The sequence below is a fragment of the Paramormyrops kingsleyae genome, chromosome 1 (assembly GCF_048594095.1).
Source record: "Paramormyrops kingsleyae isolate MSU_618 chromosome 1, PKINGS_0.4, whole genome shotgun sequence".
NCBI classification, from domain to species: Eukaryota; Metazoa; Chordata; class Actinopteri; order Osteoglossiformes; family Mormyridae; genus Paramormyrops; species Paramormyrops kingsleyae.
The window spans coordinates 1,028,260-1,051,474 of record NC_132797.1 but is presented as its reverse complement, the minus strand read 5'-3'; the positions used below and the strand labels follow the sequence as shown (position 1 = coordinate 1,051,474).

The window sequence follows — 23,215 nt, the reverse complement described above, 5'->3', positions numbered from 1 at the left end:
ATATCTCCTACCACCCTGCAAAAAGGAAATCTGCCGCTGCATCTACCAGCAGAGCTCCAGGGTCTCTGGAGAAACACGGGGCAAAAAAGGTCTTCCAGAGTTTGGGAATACTTCAGTCATGACACCTTTTCTGATGCTGTTAATGATGCTGTTCCAGCCATTTCATATTTTCTGTTTACTTATTTTGTCATGTAAGAGTGAGACAAATTATCATTTACGACTGCTCTTATACACCGTAGCCTAAACCGTTCCTTGCTCACTGAAGTAAGCTTAACTATAAGCTGCCTTTGCTGGTCTTTGTCAAAAATGTTTCTCTAGTTATGAAATCATTCCATGTTTTAGCATCTATTTCAACATTAAAGTCAAATTGGTGTACTGAAATAATTAAGTAAAAACTATTGCAGTGATTATTAACATAAGTCTAAGATAGAAATTCTACTGAATCTCTTAAGAGTTGCCTTTTTTGTTAATAATGCTCTAATGTTTAAGAAATGTTTTAATAAATTGAAATGTTAATGAGAATTTCAGATTTGTGTGTGTGGGGGAGGAGGTGACTAACTTGAAAATAATTGCTTATCAATAAATTTATCATCAGATCAATTGAAAAATTAGCTGCTAGATTAGTCGAATAATCAAAAAATAACCGCTAGATTAATCGTTTAAAGAATAATCGTTTGGGACAGCACTGCTATGAACACAACAAAAGTCCCTGGTTCCAGAAGCTCATCCTGCCACCACCCATTACCGTCCAAAAGGCTGTCAGTACCGATCGGCGGCGCGACCCGGATAGGCTGGCAAGAGAGCAACCCTGGGAGCCGCACAGCTCATCATCAAGGAGTGCCAGAGAGGTGGAGACTTCCTCTGGATGGACCATCACTGTGACATGAAATGGGCTTTGGGGCAGGGCCATGGGAGGGGGGCATGGGGCACTTGATATTCAAGGCTGCCCATATTTAATTTTCAAGTACATTCGACGGTCATACCTATGTCATGCAAAAAAAAAAAAAAAAAAAAAAAAAATTATTTGCAAAACCCCGCACCCTCAACCGATTAATCTTTCAACAATACACAAAGTAGATGAAGCCCAGAAATCAAAAGCTGAACTACACAGAAAAAAAGAAACTATCAAAACACTCGATTGCTGTAAATAGGCAATTTGTTTATGTAATATCTAATAAAATTCTACAGTACTGAAAGCTGAAGACATTCCGTGGAATAACTTTCAAACCCTCCAAACCAGCAGGGGGGCTTGCAGTCTGTAAAACACACTTTAATTTGGGGGTAGGGGTGGGGTTCAATAATTTATCACATGTCTGAAGACCTCATTACACCAGTGCAAAACATTTCCATATATTTTATTTTTTTGATATAAAAACCAAACACTACTTTGAAATAAAAAAAAAACACCAAAGAGATACTGTAAAAAAAAAAAAAAAACCTGCAATAGTGGGGAAAGAACATCAGTGAAGCCTCTTTAAGCAAACTGCAAACAAACAAGGGACATCCTCATCCTCATCCTCATCCTCATCAGTGAAGCCTCTTTAAGCAAACTGCAAACAAACAAGGGACATCCTCATCCTCATCCTCAGCCTCATCCTCATCCTCATCAGTGAAGCCTCTTTAAGCAAACTGCAAACAAACAAGGGACATCCTCATCCTCATCCTCATCCTCAGCCTCATCCTCATCAGTGAAGCCTCTTTAAGCAAACTGCAAACAAACAAGGGACATCCTCATCCTCATCCTCATCAGTGAAGCCTCTTTAAGCAAACTGCAAACAAACAAGGGACATCCTCATCCTCATCCTCAGCCTCATCCTCAGTCTCATCCTCATCCTCATCAGTGAAGCCTCTTTAAGCAAACTGCAAACAAACAAGGGACATCCTCATCCTCAGCCTCATCCTCATCCTCATCAGTGAAGCCTCTTTAAGCAAACTGCAAACAAACAAGGGACATCCTCATCCTCATCCTCAGCCTCATCCTCAGTCTCATCCTCAGCCTCATCCTCAGCCTCATCCTCATCCGAGGCGCATCTTAACACCCCGGGATGTGGAGATTTACAGACACACCAAGGGTCTGGAAAATGACATTTTCTTTCGCCTCTCGTAAGCAGTCCGTTCCTCCTTAATTTGCCCATTGTCATGTGGTCCTAGATGTCAACATGTGCCATGTGCTGATGGATATCACAGCCAGATACCCAGAAGTGTCTTTTTCTGTGAGAAAAACAGTAGTCCCGCAGGCTCACGGTCCACATAATACGACCTGTGATGAACAAAGACAGGAGCTGAAGGTGATTCATTCATTTCAAGGTCCTCCTCACCGCTCAGATGCAGCTCCAGGGAGTTAAGTTTTGGTTCTTTGCCTCAGTATTCTTCTTCTTGCAGTCAAAGCCCCCCCCCCCCCCCTCAGTGATTTAGCACTGTGCAGATGCAAAGGGCGAGACTGTCCCTTGTGTGCCTCTGCTGTATAGAATCAGCTCAAAATAAGGTTCTCCAAGAGGGGAGACTATCCACCTTGCAAGCCAAGGCTGAAGGTGCGTGCTGAAACAATACGTGACTGATAATGTCAAAAAACGTCAAAAAAAAAGCATGCAAAAAAACCAGCCAACCACCCACCCATCCATCCATCCAAAATGGCAAACATGGAACTGGGCCCCAAGACTGTAGGAGCCCAAGAATGCAAACATGGAGCCTCTCTGACACAAACTGGAGGGGCTGGTATTTATTTTTACATAGAGAAAACATGCAAACTCCAGGCACACAAAGTAGAAGCAGAATTCAAACCCAGGGGGCATGAGACAGCAGTGCTTCTCACTGAGCCCCAGTGCTCCATAATAATAATAATAATAATAATAATAATAATAATAACAACAACAACAGGATGGGAGGGGACTCTGGAGTAAATATACACTCAGGCCACAGCTGGCAGCATCCTAGCTCAGGTCCGGACGTGTGCTCTAGCCTCCCGTGACGGAGCAGACTCTGTCCTATCTGGAGGAGCCGAATCGGCGCATTTTTCCCCATTTTTCCCCATCTCAGAACGTCCCAGATGGTGCGGACCCGGAGGTGGCGCTGGGAGGAAATGACATCGTTACAAACGGCGCTCTGTACTCATGCACCCCTCTGCCTCGCCGGTCTGCCTCAGAAGATTGCCTTTCCAATACATTATTCGCCTTGAAAGGGAAAATAGGTTAGGACTGCCTTCAAAGCTGTCTGTAGAGGCCACAGTATCGAGAGGAGCCAGCCAGGGACCCCTAGACACCCAGCGAGATCTGCGGCCTTAGAGATTGGCTGCCGCGTTGCCGTGGTATCCGACAGCAGATTTGAGCAGCGAGAAGAGAGAGGCTAAATGCTCAACTGCCATAGCGGTCCGTGGACGTCACCCGCGGCATCCGCCCTCCAGAGTATCAAAGAGACTTGTCGGCCACAAAGATGAGGAGGACTTAACTGTCAGCTTCAGGAGTGGGATGATATAGGGTGACACAATAAACCCCACCCCCAACCCCAAGGTAATCCTCAAATCATCCTGCCCAAAATAAAGGGTGGACTGGGAGCAGCTGCATGTTCATCTGTCAGTAACAGCGCACCAGTGTGGGAAAACAAGGTCCAGCTACACATGAACCACCACGGCTCTCTGTCCAAGGAGCTGGATAAATACCCCAAATTGGAGCGGCCCGTGGAGCTGTAACCTCCAAGATAAGCATGAATAGCCCCCCCCCCCCCCCACCACCACCACCACACACACACACACACACACACACACACACACACAACTCTCACCCTCACATGCTTTCAGCGTTAGGGAGACTGGCATAAATCTCAAAGACACATTCATTACAGCCCAGAATGAAATAGAGGGGGCACCCCCCGATTTATCAGTCTTAATCTCCCCTGGACAGTCAGAACTTTTCCCTGCAGTAACGGCCAAGAAGACAAGTGAAGGTTACAGACAATGAAAAGCTCCTATCTGCAGACTGACTGTAGTGAGGTATGAAAAACACAATAATAACAGTGACCAGTGAGCAGCGAGCAGAGAGCTGAGAGCAGCAAGCAGAGAGCAGCGAGCAGAGAGCCGAGAGCAGCAAGCAGAGAGCGGAGAGCAGCAAGCAGAGAGCCGAGAGCAGCAAGCAGAGAGCAGCGAGCAGAGAGCCGAGAGCAGCAAGCAGAGAGCGGAGAGCAGCAAGCAGAGAGCCGAGAGCAGCAAGCAGAGAGCGGAGAGCAGAGAGCCGCGAGCAGAGATCAGCGAGCTGTAAGCTGAGTGCAGCGAGTAGCGAGCAAAGAGATGCGAGCCGAGAGCAACAAGCAGAGAGCAGCAAGCAGAGAGCTGAGAGCAGCGAGCAGAGAGCTGAGAGCAGCGAGCAGAGAGCTGAGAGCAGAGAGCCGTGAGCAGAGAGCTGAGAGCAGAGAGCCGTGAGCAGAGAGCCGAGAGCAGAGAGCAGAGAGCCGAGAGCAGGGAGCAGGGAGCCGTGAGCAGAGCCGTGAGCAGGGAGCCGAGAGCAGAGAGCCGAGAGCCGAGAGCAGAGAGCCGTGAGCAGAGAGCAGCGAGCAGAGAGCAGAGAGCAGCAAACAGAGAGCTGAGAGCAGAGGCACCCAGCACACGGTGCCATCCAGCCATCTTCTGAGAGACGCGGCTCACAGCAACCTGCTGCACATTTTAGGGATTGAATGTCGCCTAAAGCCTCGCTGCTGTTTGGGAAACGGGTGGGTGTTTCTGATTAATATAGGTTATACACGATTCCTATAGTTTTTAATGTAGTTATAATTTATATGGTGATAGTGAAAGAGGTGAATGAAGTTTTATTAGAAATACCCAAAATGCTTTGCATATGCCACACTCATTACATGTTTGATGTGCCTGAATGCTTGATACATCTGCTGACGGCAAACATTTTTAGGACATCGCCGTCATGGTGCCTCACAATTGACTTTTTACTACATCTTTGACGGCAAGAGTTTCCTGTTTCATTAGAAAATAAAACAAAAAACAAAGTGTTACCTGTCCTTTAATTATAAAGGTACACCCTCATTTTCTCTCCTGTTTTTGAAATTAACACTGTGGTATTTCAATTAAAACAATGTAAAGTGTTCATCTAACGAACAAACAAGGAAAAAATATGCTCTAAAGCCCAGATTTTCCTTTACGCTGGTTTGATTCACACCTTCATCTTGTCCTCAATGTGTCAAGAGAATCTCATGGCTGCTAAAATCGGTATTAAATTCTACGTAAAGGTAATTCACATTTCAAAGCATGCTCTCACAATGTCTGTGCTGCCAAAAAATCATTCTCGCTGCTGTCAAACACCCTACCCGACCGGTTCAAAGCAAAGCTTGTACCAACATAAGCAACCCACCTTCTGCGTTTCAGGAAGATGCCTAAAATGACAATTTTCAGTCCATAAAAAAGAAAATTTAGTGCAGAAGCAAAATTAGTGTCAGCAAATCTATATACAGTCAGAATTTCAGAGCTCACAAACCTACTGATATTAGAAGCTCTGGCAGAAAGATTAAAAATTACATCCAAACCACTGAAAACACTGCAACCTATTTAACATGAGCGTTCACCATACGTTTCATCTCAGTCTACGATGGTAAAAGCAAAAAAATTCACCCAAGCTTATGCTGATGTAATGTTTTATATTTGTATGGTGGTTCTTAGTAGTGCAGTGACTTCAAGGACTGAAGTACCTGTGTGTGGAAGCAGGGCCTGATCCACTCAAGCCGAAAAGCTGAATTTTTAGTTCCTGAAATTGCTCACCAGCTTTCTGGCCCCAGGTGACACCTAGAGCCAGAACCGAGGTATAATGTGCAGGGCAGCCTTTCTGTTAGATGATGCCCCCTTACAGTAGAAAAATCGGATTCACACTTCATTGAACTTTCTGGAACATGCCAACTTCATGAAAAAGCATGCGAAGTGAGGGCTGCCTAGGCCTACTGGGTTAGGCATTCATCACATTAAGCGAGGAAACTGGAGTCTGGCCAAATCTAAAAGTCTGCTGCAGAAAATGCCCTGCAGCCAAAACTGGGAGGAAAAAATAAATCTTTCCATTCAGCCAGATATTGTTCCTCTCCAGACGGTATAGCTTTGTTCAGGGTGCAGAAGGGGCAGATTCTCCACCTGCCCACGTCAGGCTCCCGTTCTCCTGCTATGACCACAGACTCGCTCGCTGAATGTCAAGTACAGGGAGAATTTTTAATAAAAAATAAAGGTTCCCTTCCCATAGGGAGATTTAATTAGCATGGCCACAAGACAGAGATTCACTGAAAATGAGTTTCACGGCTCCGTTGGTGTGGGAGCAGCGTGCCATATCTGAAGGATCCAGTTCTCCAAATAATTCCTCAAATAACACTAATCTGTGCCCTGGACGGGAGGAGAGCGGTAGGCGCTGAAGGGGGCATCTTTGTTTGGTGGACCAAGCTGAACATAAGCAGCGGCCAATGAGCTTACGCCATTTTAAAGTCAGGAAGCACACCGGGCTTTTGAATAAAACATACGCCAACAACAGTAATAAAAGCAGCCCTGACAACATATTAATAGCACATTAACATTCAAGAGTGACTCTGCCTCCATTCTGCTCATACCCCAATTAATGCTTAAATGAATTCTTTTGAGGAATAAGCCCTGGTCACTTAAAAGGCTCTGTGATAAACCGTCAGAGGTAGCTGTCTAGAAACACTGTGATTAGTATTTATGCCCGTCCATCGGACAGAGGGCACCATCGGTACTGGGCCTTTTAAAACCCCCACCAACAGATTATATATTTAATCAATTCAGCAGAGCAGTTAGTGCAAAAGGAGAGATCACAAAATCCTGCTAACCCCTCTGCACTGGGACTTTAATCAAGGTACACCCTCATGTTTACACCTGTCACAATCTGACAGCACATAGGATGCGTTTGGTGACTTTAATCAAGGTACACCCTCATTTTTACACCTGTCACAATCTGACAGCACATAGGATGCATTTGGTGACTTTAATCAAGGTACACCCTCATGTTTACACCTGTCACAATCTGACAGCACATAGGATGCATTTGGTGACTTTAATCAAGGTACACCCTCATGTTTACACCTGTCACAATCTGACAGCACATAGGATGCGTTTGGTGACTTTTATCAAGGTACACCCTCATGTTTACACCTGTCACAATCTGACAGCACATAGGATGCGTTTGGTGACTTTAAACAAGGTACACCCTCATGTTTACACCTGTCACAATTTGACAGCACATAGGATGCGTTTGGTGACTTTAATCAAGGTACACCCTCATGTTTACACCTGTCACAATCTGACAGCACATAGGATGCATTTGGTGACTTTAATCAAGGTACACCCTCATGTTTACACCTGTCACAATCTGACAGCACATAGGATGCATTTGGTGACTTTAATCAAGGTACACCCTCATATTTACACCTGTCACAATCTGACAGCACATAGGATGCGTTTGGTGACTTTTATCAAGGTACACCCTCATGTTTACACCTGTCACAATCTGACAGCACATAGGATGTGTCTCTTCACCAAATGTCGGTTTCAAAGCTGTTCAAACCTCCAGTAACATGAAGCCTTTCCCGCTCTGCCAGCGAGATCTTATTTTAAATGATTTACTTGGTGCAAAATGGCTTTAAATACATCCCCTTGACCTGAGCCTGTCACACCAATTTACATGTAAGAGCTCATTATTAGGTCATCAAACACGGATACGGCAGCACACAGACCTCAAACGAGACAGAATACAGCCGTGACCTTGTATCGGTAAGCAGTTAAGGAAGACGGATGGATGATCAGGTGGATGGTAAAATAAAAACAATAAATGATGGAATCGTTTGTTGCAAATCTACACACCGCTTTCATAAAATGATGAGGTTTCCTTAATCTTGTTATCAGCTTGTGTCACCAACACTCGTTAAAACCTCTTTCCAGCAAATCTGGAATTTTCATTAATTAGCTGTTTGAATGAATATACTTTACGGATGCTAAATTACTTAATTATCTCTTAAATCACTTATCAGTCTCTTAAAAATGCAAATTAATAATAAATAATTCAGCCAGCATGGCACAATAAGGACACAGAATGGGACCAGCAGGAACCCTGGTGGACCAGTGGCCGCCCAGCACACCCTGACAGGAGCGAAGGGCAAATGGAAGAGCGGCGTTTAGGACTCGGGCCTCGGCAGAGTATGCCGTCCCAAGATCTCGCCCAGCGTGTCCCGCACTGTTTCCAGGCCCATTTTCATAAACAGCCCCTAACAGCACCCGGTCCAACATTCCACCAAGGACAGCAGGAAAAAAACAAGACTAATAAAAATTTAACAAGAGACCAACTATTCACAAACACATTTTGTTGACTTGTTTGCTGTTGAAGAGGCACTTTTAAATTAATTAATCTCTCAAATGTGACCAGCTGAGTGCAGATGTATTTTTACTTGACACATTAAAAATGCAAGAGCAGCCATAAATATTAATTACAGTCCTTTACTAGTTCAGCTGGCAGGGGAAGGTCTGAAGGCAGCCTACATACTGTCCAGGAAAGATCTCTGTGAGGGCAGGCAAATTAGGCCATATTTCCCAAGTTGGAGTACAAATTTTGCAGCTAATGCTTGATTAATCATACATAAAATAGAAAATGAGAGCAGATTTAGGTGATATGGGGTAGCTGGACTGACGGAGATGTGTAAAGCAGGAGGAAGCCCCTCCATAAGTATCACCCTCGAGAAAGACGGTGACGCGGGACTGGGCGTCTCTGTGGGGGTGTCGCACGCTGAGGCCACTTTGCTTCCCGGGGAGGGCAGGGGCCGGAACTGGTCCAGAAGCCTGACCGCTTAGCAGGGCTGTCAGGAGGAAGGCATCAGCGAGCCGCTGTTACCATCTCCAGCCAAGTTTGGATGCACTGCGAACAGGGCAAAGCAGGTGCAATCAGCTGCAACTGAGCCCCCATTTTAGAGGGCAGGGGGGGTTTTGCAGTATTTTCCATGACAGACAAACAAGCAAGGATCTATAGTTGAAAAGTCCTATAGATCAGAAAAAAATTAAATATGATCCGTGTCTTTTTATTTAAAATTAACCCTAAACATGACATTATATCGTGAAAGTGTTAATCACTTTTAGGCACTACAGTGGAACACTAACTTATTTCTCTTTGACCCAAATGTACTTTTAAAATATGACAATTATAAACTGTGTCAAAAAACACTTACGATATTTATGGGTCATAATTTATTCACAAGTAGAAACCACAGGCCTACAGAAATAAATTAGTTTTAACCAGAGTTATGCTGCTAATCTGGAAGACGAGAACTGTAAACCGCATTTATTCTGTTGTATCAAGCTTTAACAAGCAGAATATTTATGTAACTATTTTATCGGTGAAATAAAAGTGCTGTTGTTTTCTCGATAATGTTTTATAATGTGCCGCAAATCTTTCACCGCGATTAGATGCTATTTATTCAATCGCGTTTTCAAGTCACTCTTCAGATGAACCAAATAAAACCCTTTTCCAACATCATCACTTTGCAACAGACAAAGTGATGTTTATTTCGCGTCCAGCTTGAGTGCAGCATGCACATTTGCGGCAGTTCTTCACCGACGTGCTGCCCCTCCGTCTGCGTAAAATAAACAGCTTTGCAGAAACTGATACCACGGGAGCTGTTTGTAGGACCTACTGCTAGAATTTCTCCACATTGTTCTTGCGCCTCATCTCAAAAGTACATTTCTAACTATGGCTGGTTGATTAACAGTTATAATGCACTATTTTTATACAAATTCCATAGAGATATGAGTCTGTTGATAGCATAATTTAATATTATACCTGTCATAATCAGAAAAACTTAAAAGCACCTGTCATATTTTACGGTTTTCTAAATATATGTACTTTGGAATATTGTGATAAACATCGATATTGCGAAAATTTCTGAAAATATCGTCATTTTATTTTTAGGGAATATTGCCCAGCCATAGTCAAACAAGTTCTCTGGAACAAACAGTGAGGAAGCAAGAGAAAAAAAAACAAACAAAAAAATTTACCTTTGGCGTTCTCTGGTGTTATGCCCTACGACAAAAGTGTATTTTTGATATGAAACAATAATGATAGAATGAGATAGAATCCACCATTCCTCCTCCCTGTTTTTTGCACAGGTTTCGTCCTCAGCCTGCAAACTGCTTGCAGCGTAAGAGTGTTTGAGCGTGTGTGCCCTGCCACGGGATGGCGTCTCCGGCGTAAGGATGTTTGAGCGTGTGCCCTGCCACGGGATGGCGTCTCCGGCGTAAGCATGTTTGAGCGTGTGTGCCCTGCCACGGGATGGCGTCTCCGGCGTAAGGATGTTTGAGCGTGTGCCCTGCCACGGGATGGCGTCTCCGGCGTAAGCATGTTTGAGCGTGTGTGCCCTGCCACGGGATGGCGTCTCCGGCGTAAGCATGTTTGAGCGTGTGCCCTGCGACGGGATGGCGTCTCCGGCGTAAGCATGTTTGAGCGTGTGCCCTGCCACGGGATGGCGTCTCCGCCGTAAGGATGTTTGAGCGTGTGCCCTGCCACGGGATGGCGTCTCCGCCGTAAGGATGTTTGAGCGTGTGCCCTGCCACGGGATGGCTTCTCCGCCGTAAGGATGTTTGAGCGTGTGCCCTGCCACGGGATGGCGTCTCCGCCGTAAGGATGTTTGAGCGTGTGCCCTGCCACGGGATGGCGTCTCCGGCGTAAGAGTGTTTGAGCGTGTGCCCTGCCACGGGATGGCGTCTCCGGCGTAAGGATGTTTGAGCGTGTGCCCTGCGACGGGATGGCGTCTCCGGCGTAAGGATGTTTGAGCGTGTGCCCTGCCACGGGATGGCGTCTCCGGCGTAAGGATGTTTGAGCGTGTGCCCTGCCACGAGATGGCGTCTCCGGCGTAAGGATGTTTGAGCGTGTGCCCTGCCACGGGATGGCATCTCCGGCGTAAGGATGTTTGAGCGTGTGCCCTGCCACGGGATGGCGTCTCCGGCGTAAGCGTGTTTGAGCGTGTGCCCTGCCACGGGATGGCGTCTCCGGCGTAAGAGTGTTTGAGCGTGTGCCCTGCCACGGGATGGCGTCTCCGGCGTAAGGATGTTTGAGCGTGTGCCCTGCGACGGGATGGCGTCTCCGGCGTAAGGATGTTTGAGCGTGTGCCCTGCCACGGGATGGCGTCTCCGGCGTAAGGATGTTTGAGCGTGTGCCCTGCCACGAGATGGCGTCTCCGGCGTAAGGATGTTTGAGCGTGTGCCCTGCCACCGGGTGGCGTCTCCGGCGTAGGCCTGTCCTCTGCTGCCTGGGACAGGGCCCACCTCTCTACGACCCTGACCAGGACAAGCAGTTAAGAAGATGGATGAAGCACGGATTAGAAAGCACAGCGTCACCAGCTCAGAACGATGCCCCTCACAGAAGATGGAAGCGGCCTTAGAAATGATTTCACACGTCTTTGCAAGCATTTATTAAAATGCTAAACTTCATACCACTTAGCACGTCAGGGTCACCTTAGAAGAGAAATGTTGTTACTCATAAGAAAAATTAAATATCCCATTTTAACACACCCTTTCAAAATATATTATACTTGGGACCCTGAGAGAAAGAATCAAAATCACATACAGGAGAGTTAGAGGAATAATAAAAAGCAGAAAACAACCTTTCCCCTCGTTAAAAACATCTATCGTGGGCCATCAGTCAATAGGGACACATTCCGCAACATTTTCACACTGGCAAAAATTGCTGGAGTCTCCTCAATAATTTTCTCCTCAATCGGCAAAGGATGTCAGTATTCAGCCCTAATTCTGTGAGAATGGGCTTCTGATGATGCTGCAGATCCCACCACCTGACATGGGATGTAGCAGCTAGATACAGGCTTGAGAAAGGAGGAAACAAAGCAGACACTGATGGTTCGAGGAAAATGTCTCTTTAAAGACCACAGACCCAGCAACATGACAGGTACTAACTGAAAACTCAATTTTACAAAAATCTGTGACCGCAATCAAAATCTAAAAATGCTGAAAGTCTTGTATTTTATTTGGTTACTTATGGTTAAGGTTAGAGCTGGGTAGGAGTTAAGGTTGTCATTGTTGGGTTTAGGGTTTTTTTACATAGAAATGAATGGACTATCCCCACAAAGATATGAATACAAACGTGTGTGTGGGGGTTTTGTACATATTAGATTGTGGAAGCAGACGGTCCCAACAAAGATACAAATACAAAGATAGACTGCAACATGACGGAGCATTTCAGTGGGTGGATCATGGCACCATTTTCTCAGCTTTTTACCATCAATGATTTGGGTCCGAAGGCTGAGAACCAGCTGATCTATGATATATAAGATGAGAAATACACCATATATGGCAAATATATGATGTGTAATATCACAAATGTGCTAAAAACGTATGTAACTGTAAATGAACATTATATGTTAGTGATACTCTTATGCACTTATGCTCCTCAGAAAAATGATTAAAACTCCATGTGGCATTACTGGCTGGGCCCAGATCACCTTAAGCACATTGTATAATGAGTAATGTTATAAAACACTGAGTAAACTCATGCTTATTCATGCTTATTTCCATGTTTAAGCAGAAATAAAAGGGAGGTCATTAAAATGAAGTGTCGCGACGCAGAAGGGCAGGGTGATCATAGCAGAGAGGCACGCGTTAAGCCACCAGTGCAGCTCAAACCCAGGAAGAGTCCGCCCTGAGATCACACCGGGCCAGTGAGTGACTCTCAAGCTGTCTGAGCTGACCCCCTTTGTAGACGCTAAAATGCTACACGAAAAAAACAACAACGAAAGACAGACAATAAAACCGGGAATGAGGTGACAAGCTGAGATGGTGCACGCGCAGGTCATGCTACGCTTCCTGAACAAAGACCCTAACTGAACATGTCACCCCGAACAGCATTAACGGCAAGCTGATCGATCCCGGGGCATCGTGTCTCCAGTAAAAGGCAGCGTCTCCGGTCCTTCACTGGGTGAGGAAGGGGTAACTCCACAGCATGGGGGGCATTAATAGGCACGGGCCATATTTCACACAGAAGGGCCAGCCCTATCATTAACCAGTGATGTAGTTTGAATCGGTGAGTGACAGGAGAGAGGGCACTCCAGGGGCCAATCACCTTTCAGCACGGCCAGGGTTCCTGTAGCCCCACCCTCTCCATGCCCCTAACTAGATGTTATATCTATGAAGGTACAACGAACAGTGCTGCTGGTAAGATGATCTATAAAAGAAAGTGGGGAACAAGCACCAAGCCTGAGGGGTCCCTCAGGGTCAATACTATGGCCTGATGAACACCCAAGCGTGGTTCGGCCAGGCCATTATGTGAAAGTAAAGAAAGCACCAGCATGAGGCAGACATAAGCATCCGACTGGGAAGAACAAGGATGATGTCACTGCCTGCTTACTGGATGACATCCACGCTCCACAATACTCACTCAGCCCAGAACCAGAACCAAATAAGCGTTGCGAAAGATAGGCGCAGGCGGCTTACAGGAGTGACACGATGTCCCCACGCTGAACCTGGTAGTCACGAACGCTCCAGCGGCTCAGCAACACCACATCAGATGTCGTCTGTCCTTCGGGGTTCAGGGACGGCTGGAAGAATAAAAAATAAATAAATTACACACCGGCGACACACTCTCTCCCATAAGAGGCCGTACGGTTCGTATTCACTTGTTTGAAATAACAGCTTCGGCAGGCTGAGATTGTATCTGCTATCCATGTCTCCAGAGGATTTTAACACAAGAAGGAGAGAGATTCAGATCAAAAGTGTAATTATGATTCACACACTTCAGCCGACCACGAGCACTTGACTCCCATTCAGCTTCACCTCCCTCCGGAGACACGAAAAAAATGAGCATTTAAGCAGCAACCATTCATTAAAAACATAGAAGGGTCTCAAAAACAGATTTATCACCTTTCTAAACCAAAGATACCTTTGGAAGCCAAAGATAGGCCAATAATCCGTAGACTCTGCAGCTGGATTAAACAACTGATGGTTATCCTGCAGAAATGGGGCGTGAGTTCTGGGTGGTTGTGTTGTTTCGGTCAAAAGAAGGGGTGACGACTGATATGATTAAGGCCCACACATCTTAGAGCGCGAGACGGGGCGGAATTGGAAATGGGATAGCAGAATCAGCGCTGCCACGGCCCACGTAGCAGATTTAGGAGTCAGGTTGGGGAAACTAGTTATGATACTTTAGGTGTAGTTTGAGCAGAGAGTAAGGATTCAGCTCCTGTCTGCACTTCTCGGCATAATTTGACAGCACAGGGAATGACTTGTTACTGCTGCTTTCTGCTTCCGACTTTTGCGGTGGCTGAACAGCCTGCGATGGCCAGTACCTTTCCTGACTGTTTTTCACTTTTACTGTTATTGGCCAACCTCTCGTGTTCAGTCACCCCGTCACACGGAAACATCGTCACTGGGAGCTCGGCCCGGCTGCACTCACGCCCGTCACTGGGAGCTCGGCCCGGCTGCGCTCACGCCCGTGGCGTCACTGGGAGCTCGGCCCGGCTGCGCTCACGCCCGTGGCGTCACTGGGAGCTCGGCCCGGCTGCACTCACGCCCGTCACTGGCAGCTCGGCCCGGCTGCACTCATGACTGTCACTGGCAGCTCGGCCCGGCTGCACTCACACCCGGGCCGTCACTGGGAGCTCGGCCCAGCTGCGCTCACGCCCGTCACTGGGAGCTCGGCCCAGCTGCACTCACGACTGTCACTGGGAGCTCGGCCCGGCTGCACTCACACCCGGGCTGTCACTGGGAGTTCGGCCCAGCTGCGCTCACGCCCGGGCTGTCACTGGGAGCTCGGCCCAGCTGCGCTCACGCCCGTCACTGGGAGCTCGGCCCGGCTGCACTCATGACTGTCACTGGGAGCTCGGCCCGGCTGCACTCATGCCCGTCACTGGGAGCTCGGCCCAGCTGCACTCACACCCGGGCCGTCACTGGGAGCTCGGGCCGTCACTGGGAGCTCGGCCCGGCTGCACTCACGCCCATCACTGGGAGCTCGGCCCGGCTGCACTCACACCCGGGCCGTCACTGGGAGCTCGGCCCAGCTGCGCTCACGCCCGTCACTGAGAGCTCGGCCCAGCTGCACTCACGACTGTCACTGGGAGCTCGGCCCGGCTGCACTCATGACTGTCACTGGGAGCTCGGCCCGGCTGCACTCATGACTGTCACTGGGAGCTCGGCCCGGCTGCACTCACACCCGGGCTGTCACTGGGAGCTCGGCCCAGCTGCGCTCACGCCCGTCACTGGGAGCTCGGCCCGGCTGCACTCACACCCGGGCTGTCACTGGGAGCTCGGCCCAGCTGCGCTCACGCCCGTCACTGGGAGCTCGGCCCGGCTGCACTCATGACTGTCACTGGGAGCTCGGCCCGGCTGCACTCATGCCCGTCACTGGGAGCTCGGCCCAGCTGCACTCACACCCGGGCCGTCACTGGGAGCTCGGGCCGTCACTGGGAGCTCGGCCCGGCTGCACTCACGCCCATCACTGGGAGCTCGGCCCGGCTGCACTCACGCCTGGGTCGTCACTGGGAGCTCGGCCCGGCTGCACTCACGCCTGGGTCATCACTGGGAGCTCGGCCCGGCTGCACTCACGCCTGGGTCGTCACTGGGAGCTCGGCCCGGCTGCACTCACGCCTGGGTCGTCACTGGCAGCTCGGCCCGGCTGCACTCACGCCCGTAACTGGCAGCTCGGCCCGGCTGCACTCACGCCTAGCTGACTCCTCCACAGCCCTATGTCTGTAATATGCTATTCGCCTCACTTGCGCTTCACTTTGGACCAAAATGTCTAATAAATAAATGTAACCGGAATGTAAAATGGGTCTTTTGAAAAGAAATAACTTGACAGATAGATTTGTCTTTTGTTTTACCTGATATTTTTTACACTCTTGATTTTTAGAGCAATACTTTTTTGAAGGAACAACACTTACTTGAGTGCACATCTACCCACGGTCACGAGTACACATCTACCCACGGTCACATCTCTGTTTGGCCCTTGAGCAAGAGCCTTAACCCCAGAAAATGCTGCAGGGGTGCGGGATGGACCCCAACCCTCCCTCTCACCTGCCTGTGTGTCTGAGCAAAGAGCACAAGCCTGCCTGCAGTTGTTCAAATAGCAAATGAAGTATCATTTAATTTTTTTTCCATTTCGATATGATCCCACCTACACACGCACTACGGATTTCTCATTACAAGAAATTCTGAATTTAATTTGAACCTTATCATAATAATGACAATAATAGTAATGATAAATGTAAAAAAAAAATCTCATAAAGCATGACCTCAACTCCCAGCTTCCTTGAAGATCTCTAAAGGCGCCTTAGTTATGAAATTATAGTTGATAGGAGGAAACACAGCTGGGAGTCCAGTCCAATACCGGGTGGAGACACAGACGGAGACACACACACATACACACACACACGTGTTCACACACACGCATACGCATGCACAACCACACACAGAGACACACCCACACAGAGACACACCCACACAGACAGACACACACACCCACACAGAGACACACACACACACAGACAGACCCACACACGTGTGCACACACACGCATACGATGCACAACCACACACACACAGCATAAACACACACGCACACACACACACACACACATACAGAAAGGGAAGTTCAGGGATACCACATCACCTGACCTAGTTTTTGGACAGCGAGAGGAAATAGGAAGGGATATCCCCGCCGGTACCAACTCTGCCTCTGTAAACCATCACCTGCCTGGTGCTTAGGAGGCCTCGCTAGAAACCTACGAAAACTTTCCAAAAAAACTTTTATTTTTGTTAGTGTAAAAGTAGTGGTGACTTAATTGCTCTATGGTCGCTCTTTTATGAACGATTCACAAATACTTAATAATGCTGCCTTCACAACACAAATGCGACATCTCAGTGCTGCATGTCAGAAACAAACAATTCAAGTGTTTTCTTTTGCTAAAACAGTGGCAGTTGTGGGAGGAAGAGAAAGGAATCGAATTGACAGGATAAATGAAGAAATCACCAATCATGCGAACCAAAGGACGGCAGCCTGCCCGCACGTCTTTGCTTCTGTAAACTATTTTTTTGATGGGGAGAAAAGTCTTGTGTATTGTTACATATAGGAAAACTCATAGTATGTCCACTTACCACACACACACACCCACACCCACACTAACAGACAGACAGATAGACAGACACACACACACAGACAGACACACAGACAGACACACAGACACACACACACACACAGACAGACACACACACACACAGACAGACACACAGACACACACCCACAGACAGACAGACAGACACACACACCCACACACACACACACACACCTCACAACCGCCTCGCTGTGGAATCTGGCACAATGCCTCAGAGGAAACAGCAGCTAATTTCATTATTCTCTCAAAGATAAAATAAAAAAAAAAAAACCTTAAAAAACAGACAAATTAATCCTATTCGTCTCGAGGAGGCTGAACACAACAGCCCAGGTGATGATGGTGCTCGAAAATTCATTTTCATAATGACAGCACAGCTCGGGTGTGGGGGGTGAGGCAGGGATGCCTTTCAGAAGACGCTCCATCACACTGACGGCTGCAGAGGTGCCACACAGGGGGCATAAATGGCATTACACCCTAATGTTTATCACTTCTACGTTAAAAATGGCTGCAGGAGCCAAGCTCATTCTTCAAGTGGAGGGAGAAGGCTTCAGTCTCAAAAGAGAGAAAAAACACGTCGCATCAAAAGATGACAGAAACAGCAGGACAATCCAACAAAGGCCACACCAACATTTTTTCCCCCTGAAATTGTGTTTTTATAATCGACGAAGATTAAAGTTCCAATCTACCAGGACAATGAATAGTCAATGAATATTTTTCCGAATGATTATCACCATTATTATATAAATAACCATCTCAACTACCTCAAAACGTCCTGTCTGATATCCCCTACTGTCTGAAACAGTGGTGCGTCTGTCTTAATTAAGCCAGATGCTGTCACCGTTAGCCACATCTTGGAAACAAAGACACTCCCTGCCTGCGGTTCCTCAAAGACGTCTCCCTATAGACGAGTTCAGCATGACACCAAAAACTCAGTCTGTCCATCTGGACTTTCAGCTGAGAATGAGTAATACGTGGCTCTGTGAAAACTTTGTATACAAAGAGCTTGCCGTGTGGAGACCATGAGGATTATGGGTAAGATGGAGTGGGCAGTTGAAATGCTAGAACTATTCAGTGAGAGAACCAGGTATTTCATCTGTAAGAGATTCCTCTGACTCACAGAAGTGGCTGAAAGCAAACCCATTCATGGACCTCAGCCCTGGCCTTCACACCACGGGCAGAGGACAAACAAGGCAAAACACCTCCAAGAAGAGGTGCATTATGGGATGCTGGTATCAGCTCGGCACCGCGATGCGCCAGTGCAGGCTAAGCGCGCCACCTGAAAGCATGACGGGAGCAGGGCCACAGCGCCGAGTACCTGCCAGAGTCCTTCACTCCTGGAAGAGCAGACCGCGCACTCAGGGGTGTTGTCAGGCCCTGCTCCCATAAGGCCGTGGGGCAGTATCTGGGCTGGCGGCGAGACCCTCATTACACTCCTCCATGCTTCACAAATGTGACACCTTGGATGCTGAACACATCGGGTCTTAAAAGTGCTTTACACCAGCTGCGGTGTCCAGCCAGGCTCAGGGTCCTGTGTCTGGGACGCCCCCCCCCCCCGATAGCTCTGCCTGAAGCCAGGACAAAAGCCCCCCACCCTGTTAGGCATCTCTCTCTCTCTCTCTCACACACATACACACGCACACATGCACCCACACACGCACGCATAAAGCTTTGAAGAGATCTGCGCACTTCACATACGAATCACACATAGGCAGAGTGCAGCTTTAACAGACCCGTGACCCGTGCCGAACCACAGAAGCCAATTCGAGTGCCTTTAAAGAGAGAAAAGCTCGAACTCAAGGGCCTCTTCAGGACAGAGCAGCTTAAAGACCTACGTGATCAGTCAGCCGTGTGCCGACTTCCATGTTCATCTGTCTGCATACAAAAACCACATGATAAATTCACCACCATATGTTCAACCGCCTGCCCCCCAACACACCATTACATAAGGAAATCGACAGCCATTTCTTGTGGGGGAGAGATAATTACCCTGCAGACCAAATCACACATCTATGTAGAAGTCATTTTGTACACTTCATTTATAGGGATACAAGTCTGGGCATTGAAAATAAAAACACTACAAAGAAAAAAAGATTAAAAAAAAAACAAAGTTTCAACCTCTTCTAATCATATGTTTCTCTCCAAACTAAACTTGTTTAAATAAATCTCAGGACTTGTTCATATTCTTTTTACCCGCGGACAGCGAGACAATGCTTATTCCCACATTTACTCATTTATCTGACACAACTTACAGTAGAGGGATGGGTTTCAATATGGTTTTGTCCCTGGGATTTGATCCCATCACCATTTTTCCTGTCAGGGCAATGCTCTACAGGAACAGTAGACGATATGTTGTTCATGGGACCAAACTGCACTGACGTGGAGCAGAGCTGCTGGGCCGCACCTGACAGATGTGAAATTAACGACTGGACATATACAGAAAACGAGAGGGAGATAAATGTCAGAGCTGGAGCCTTAGGGTGCGAATAAAACCTGCCGGTTCCATCCTCTGATCCTCATGTCCAGTAATGCGGCCTCTCTGAAGGTACAGTACACCCCCAGCCCCAGGACAGGTGCGAGCTCTAAGCAGAGGAGAGGCCCGGCAGAGCTTAATAAAAGACCACGGAGCATGGAAATCACAAAAAGCTGTATTCATAAATACGTTAAAGACTCTGCCCCCTCTACCTTCACATGGTGTTGATATCTGCAGCGTGCTACAGGGACATCGTCGGAGATTAGGCCCCTTACCAAAGCAAAGCCCCACCCAACCCAGATCAATCCAATAATGCTCCAAATGTATTAGGCCTCCTGTCACCCAGAAGCCCTTGGAATCGTCCCAACTTCCCTCCCCCCACCCTGGAACACAATCTCAGCACCCAAACATGAGGCTACAACCCATCGTGTGTGCCTGTAACGGTACGTTTCACGCCGGCTTTTACAGGCCACGCCCCCCAGCCGCCCACACACCATTTCACGCCTATTCAGACTCACCCACCAGATTTTTATCCACAATATTTTTTGAGAAGGATGAATTTCTATTTCTCCTTTTATTTGTCGCGTTCTCCCTGAATACAGGGGAGTAGCTCAGAGCGTAATTACACAACCTGGAATTAAAACACGCACAGCGGATAAATTACAATCATTAGTCTGTCCCGTTAGCTTGTCTGGAGTGAATGGGAGACATTCTGCAGGTAGCTTTCTGCCCAGTGACCAGCGTCCCCCAACACACCCAGAGATGCAGGACACGACTACGGGGGACTCCATGCACCCAATAAAAAGATTCAGTATTTATTAAACCCCCAAGGAGTCGAAGGCAGTAAGGCAAATCACGCCACTAACCACTAAGACCAGCTGTTAGTTTGTACGCAGGGGAGCAGCCAGAAATTCTGGGCCCCCTGTCAAAATGTCACAGTGCACCCCCATCGTTACATTATATAATTTCATGCATTCAGGGTCCCCTGTGAATCTGCTTTGGTATCCATGCCCTGGGATGCCGCTGTTTGCTCATCCAGCAGGTATAGGTCGTATAGGTCGTTGCTCAGTAGCCTGGGAGTCTTGGACCCAGACACCTCATCACACGACTTGGTTGGTTCCCATGACACCGAGTAGCCCGGTTACAGGGAGCTCCGGAAGGGCAGCGCCGGCTGCCATGGCGACCGATTAATATTAGAGCTCCATCTCAGCAGGATTACAGTGAGGTTCGAGGCCGAGCAGGACGCAGAACAGCACCTCAGCGCCCTGGTCACTCTCAGAGTCACGCTTCCAAAAGCTGACCTCCCTCCAGGTTGGGTTGCCCCAGCAAAAGGGGAATTAAAGGAGAATATTATTAGGTCCGCAGCCTCGTCCCTCTCTCACACACTTTCATCAGTTAAAGAAAAACAGATTGGCTCTATGTTTTAAAAAAACTCACCCTTCCACTGTACCCCAAAAGATTGAATTCTTTAGAAGTTTAACAGCAAGGAGCTTTTTCTGGAGGTTTCTATAGCAACACCAATAGCATGAAAGCACTTTTGCCAAGGCCTGTAATTACAGCTTGGAAACATACACTCTAGAAAAATCACATTAAGAGACGCGGTGAGCAACATAAAGGAGCCGGATATAACCAGATCTTCCCCCCTCTTTCCATGCGGACAACACCCCGATGAGCCTCATGTAGTCGACGATCAGCATGCGTCATCTACGAAACAAGCAAGCATTCAGCAAGGGGCAGCAGTGGGAAGGCATAAGAGGGGCCCTAAAGGCATAAGAGGGGCCCTAAAGGCATAAGAGGGGCCCTAATTCATACAGAGGGAGCAGCCTTATCATTGGCCAACAGCATATTATGAATTGGTGAGTGACAGGGGAGGGGGCACTATGGGGGGCAATCAGCTTTCAGATGAGGCCAGTGTCCCTGTGGTCCCGCCCCTGCCCTCAGTCTTCTTCCTATACAAGACACCTGTAGCCCTAAACGTCCCCCTCCCTCTCCCCCTCATCCAAGTTTAATTTAAGCAGAATCACCGTCACCCACCACTGTTCTAGAACAATCCCTCGTTTCTTCCCCTTCCTCCTGGCCCATCGCCTTCGCCCACTCCCTGTCCCAGCGATCCCACACATGCCTCCCACCTTCCCAGTCTCCCTGCAGGTAAAACCATATTCCTCCCGCTCTTACCATCTCAGTAAACTCCCCCACTCCCCCACCCACCCAAAACCCACTTGGGTCACTAAAATACAGACAATCCCTCGGTTAAGACCGTCTGACTTACGGACGGCTCGTACTTACAAATGGACTACTGTAAAGCCTACTGTATTAAAAATCAGTGAATAATGGTTCATAATAATGAATGCATGCACTACTTTGTGATGCTCGTGAAAACATTACACAGCTTCAGCAGTTTGTTGGCTCTAGGTACAGTACTGTATTTAACTACTTTTATAAATACTCTATAATTATTATTACATAGCACATTATTATTTATCCGGCTAACCTACAAATTTGACTAAAAGATAGACTTGGGTAACAGATGTCATTCGTAACGTGGGGACCGCCTGCACCCTACAAATACTATACACCATCACCCAAACGCATAGATTTCATCAAAGACACAAAGTGAAAGTAACCCACTGACCGCTTTACACTGTACCTTCACTTCAGTAGCACGTGCTTGCTGCACACACCCAATTACGCTAATTACGCCACATGGCCGGTGTGATCTAGGGTAATCTGAGGCGTTTTGAAGTAATCTCGATTGATGATTTGGGGGGTTAATTAGCAGAGTTTCAGCTCAGGGCAGGGAAGAAACACCACCTGCTTGAAGGGGGGGGGGGGGCAGAGAGGGCGAGCAACATGGCGGGAAGCATGACTGTGAAGTACTATTGTGGCGGGAAGCACGACTGTGAAGCATAACTGCAGCAGAAATCATGACTGTGAAGCATGACTACGACAAGAAGCATGACTGTGAAGCACGGCCGTGGCGGGAAGCCTGACTGTGAAGCACGACTGTGGCGGGAAGCCTGACTGTGAAGAATGACTGTGGCGGGAAGCACGACTGTGAAGCATAACTGCAGCAGAAATCATGACTGTGAAGCATGACTACGACAAGAAGCATGACTGTGAAGCACGGCTGTGGTTCAACGCGCCACTAACAGTGACTATCAGCCTTGAATTTCCAATTCTGGCTTCTCAACCTGATTCTGCTTTGGCAGATAAAACTGCCAGAATCGCACCAGCAATTCAAGCACAAGTGGGTTACTGAGCCTGTGTTGAGGAACAGGCTAAAAAAATAAATAAGAACCTACAAAGAACAATAATATCTATTTTCAACCAATCAGGAAGCCTTTGTACATTATAAATGAATACTTTCTTTTTGGGTGACTCCTCCCGAACCCGCAGCCATTCAGGCCCGTCTTCCAGACACCCGCTGGCCAAGCGGTGCAGCACCCGTTCATCCTGGCTTCAGTAAACAGGCAAGCGGCAGTATTTTGCACAGCGGGAGTCGGAGCAATGGAACATCCTGGATTCCCCAGCACACGATGCTCTGAGGATGAAAGCTGCGCCCTGAATGCTTGAACTCATGCTGACAACAACATGACTCCAAGAAACGGAC

At 47.7% G+C, this 23,215-nt stretch overlaps 1 protein-coding gene across 2 annotated transcripts in view; it reads right to left on the bottom strand.

The window, feature by feature from the left end:
• Window positions 1–23,215, bottom strand: part of immp2l (inner mitochondrial membrane peptidase subunit 2) — a 150,377-nt gene that overhangs the window by 112,226 nt on the left and 14,936 nt on the right. For both annotated transcript variants that reach the window (XM_023832706.2, XM_072711736.1), the window contains exon 3: window positions 13,466–13,569. In XM_023832706.2, coding sequence (XP_023688474.1) covers window positions 13,466–13,569 — 104 coding nt within the window. The remainder of the gene's footprint in view (window positions 1–13,465; window positions 13,570–23,215) is intronic.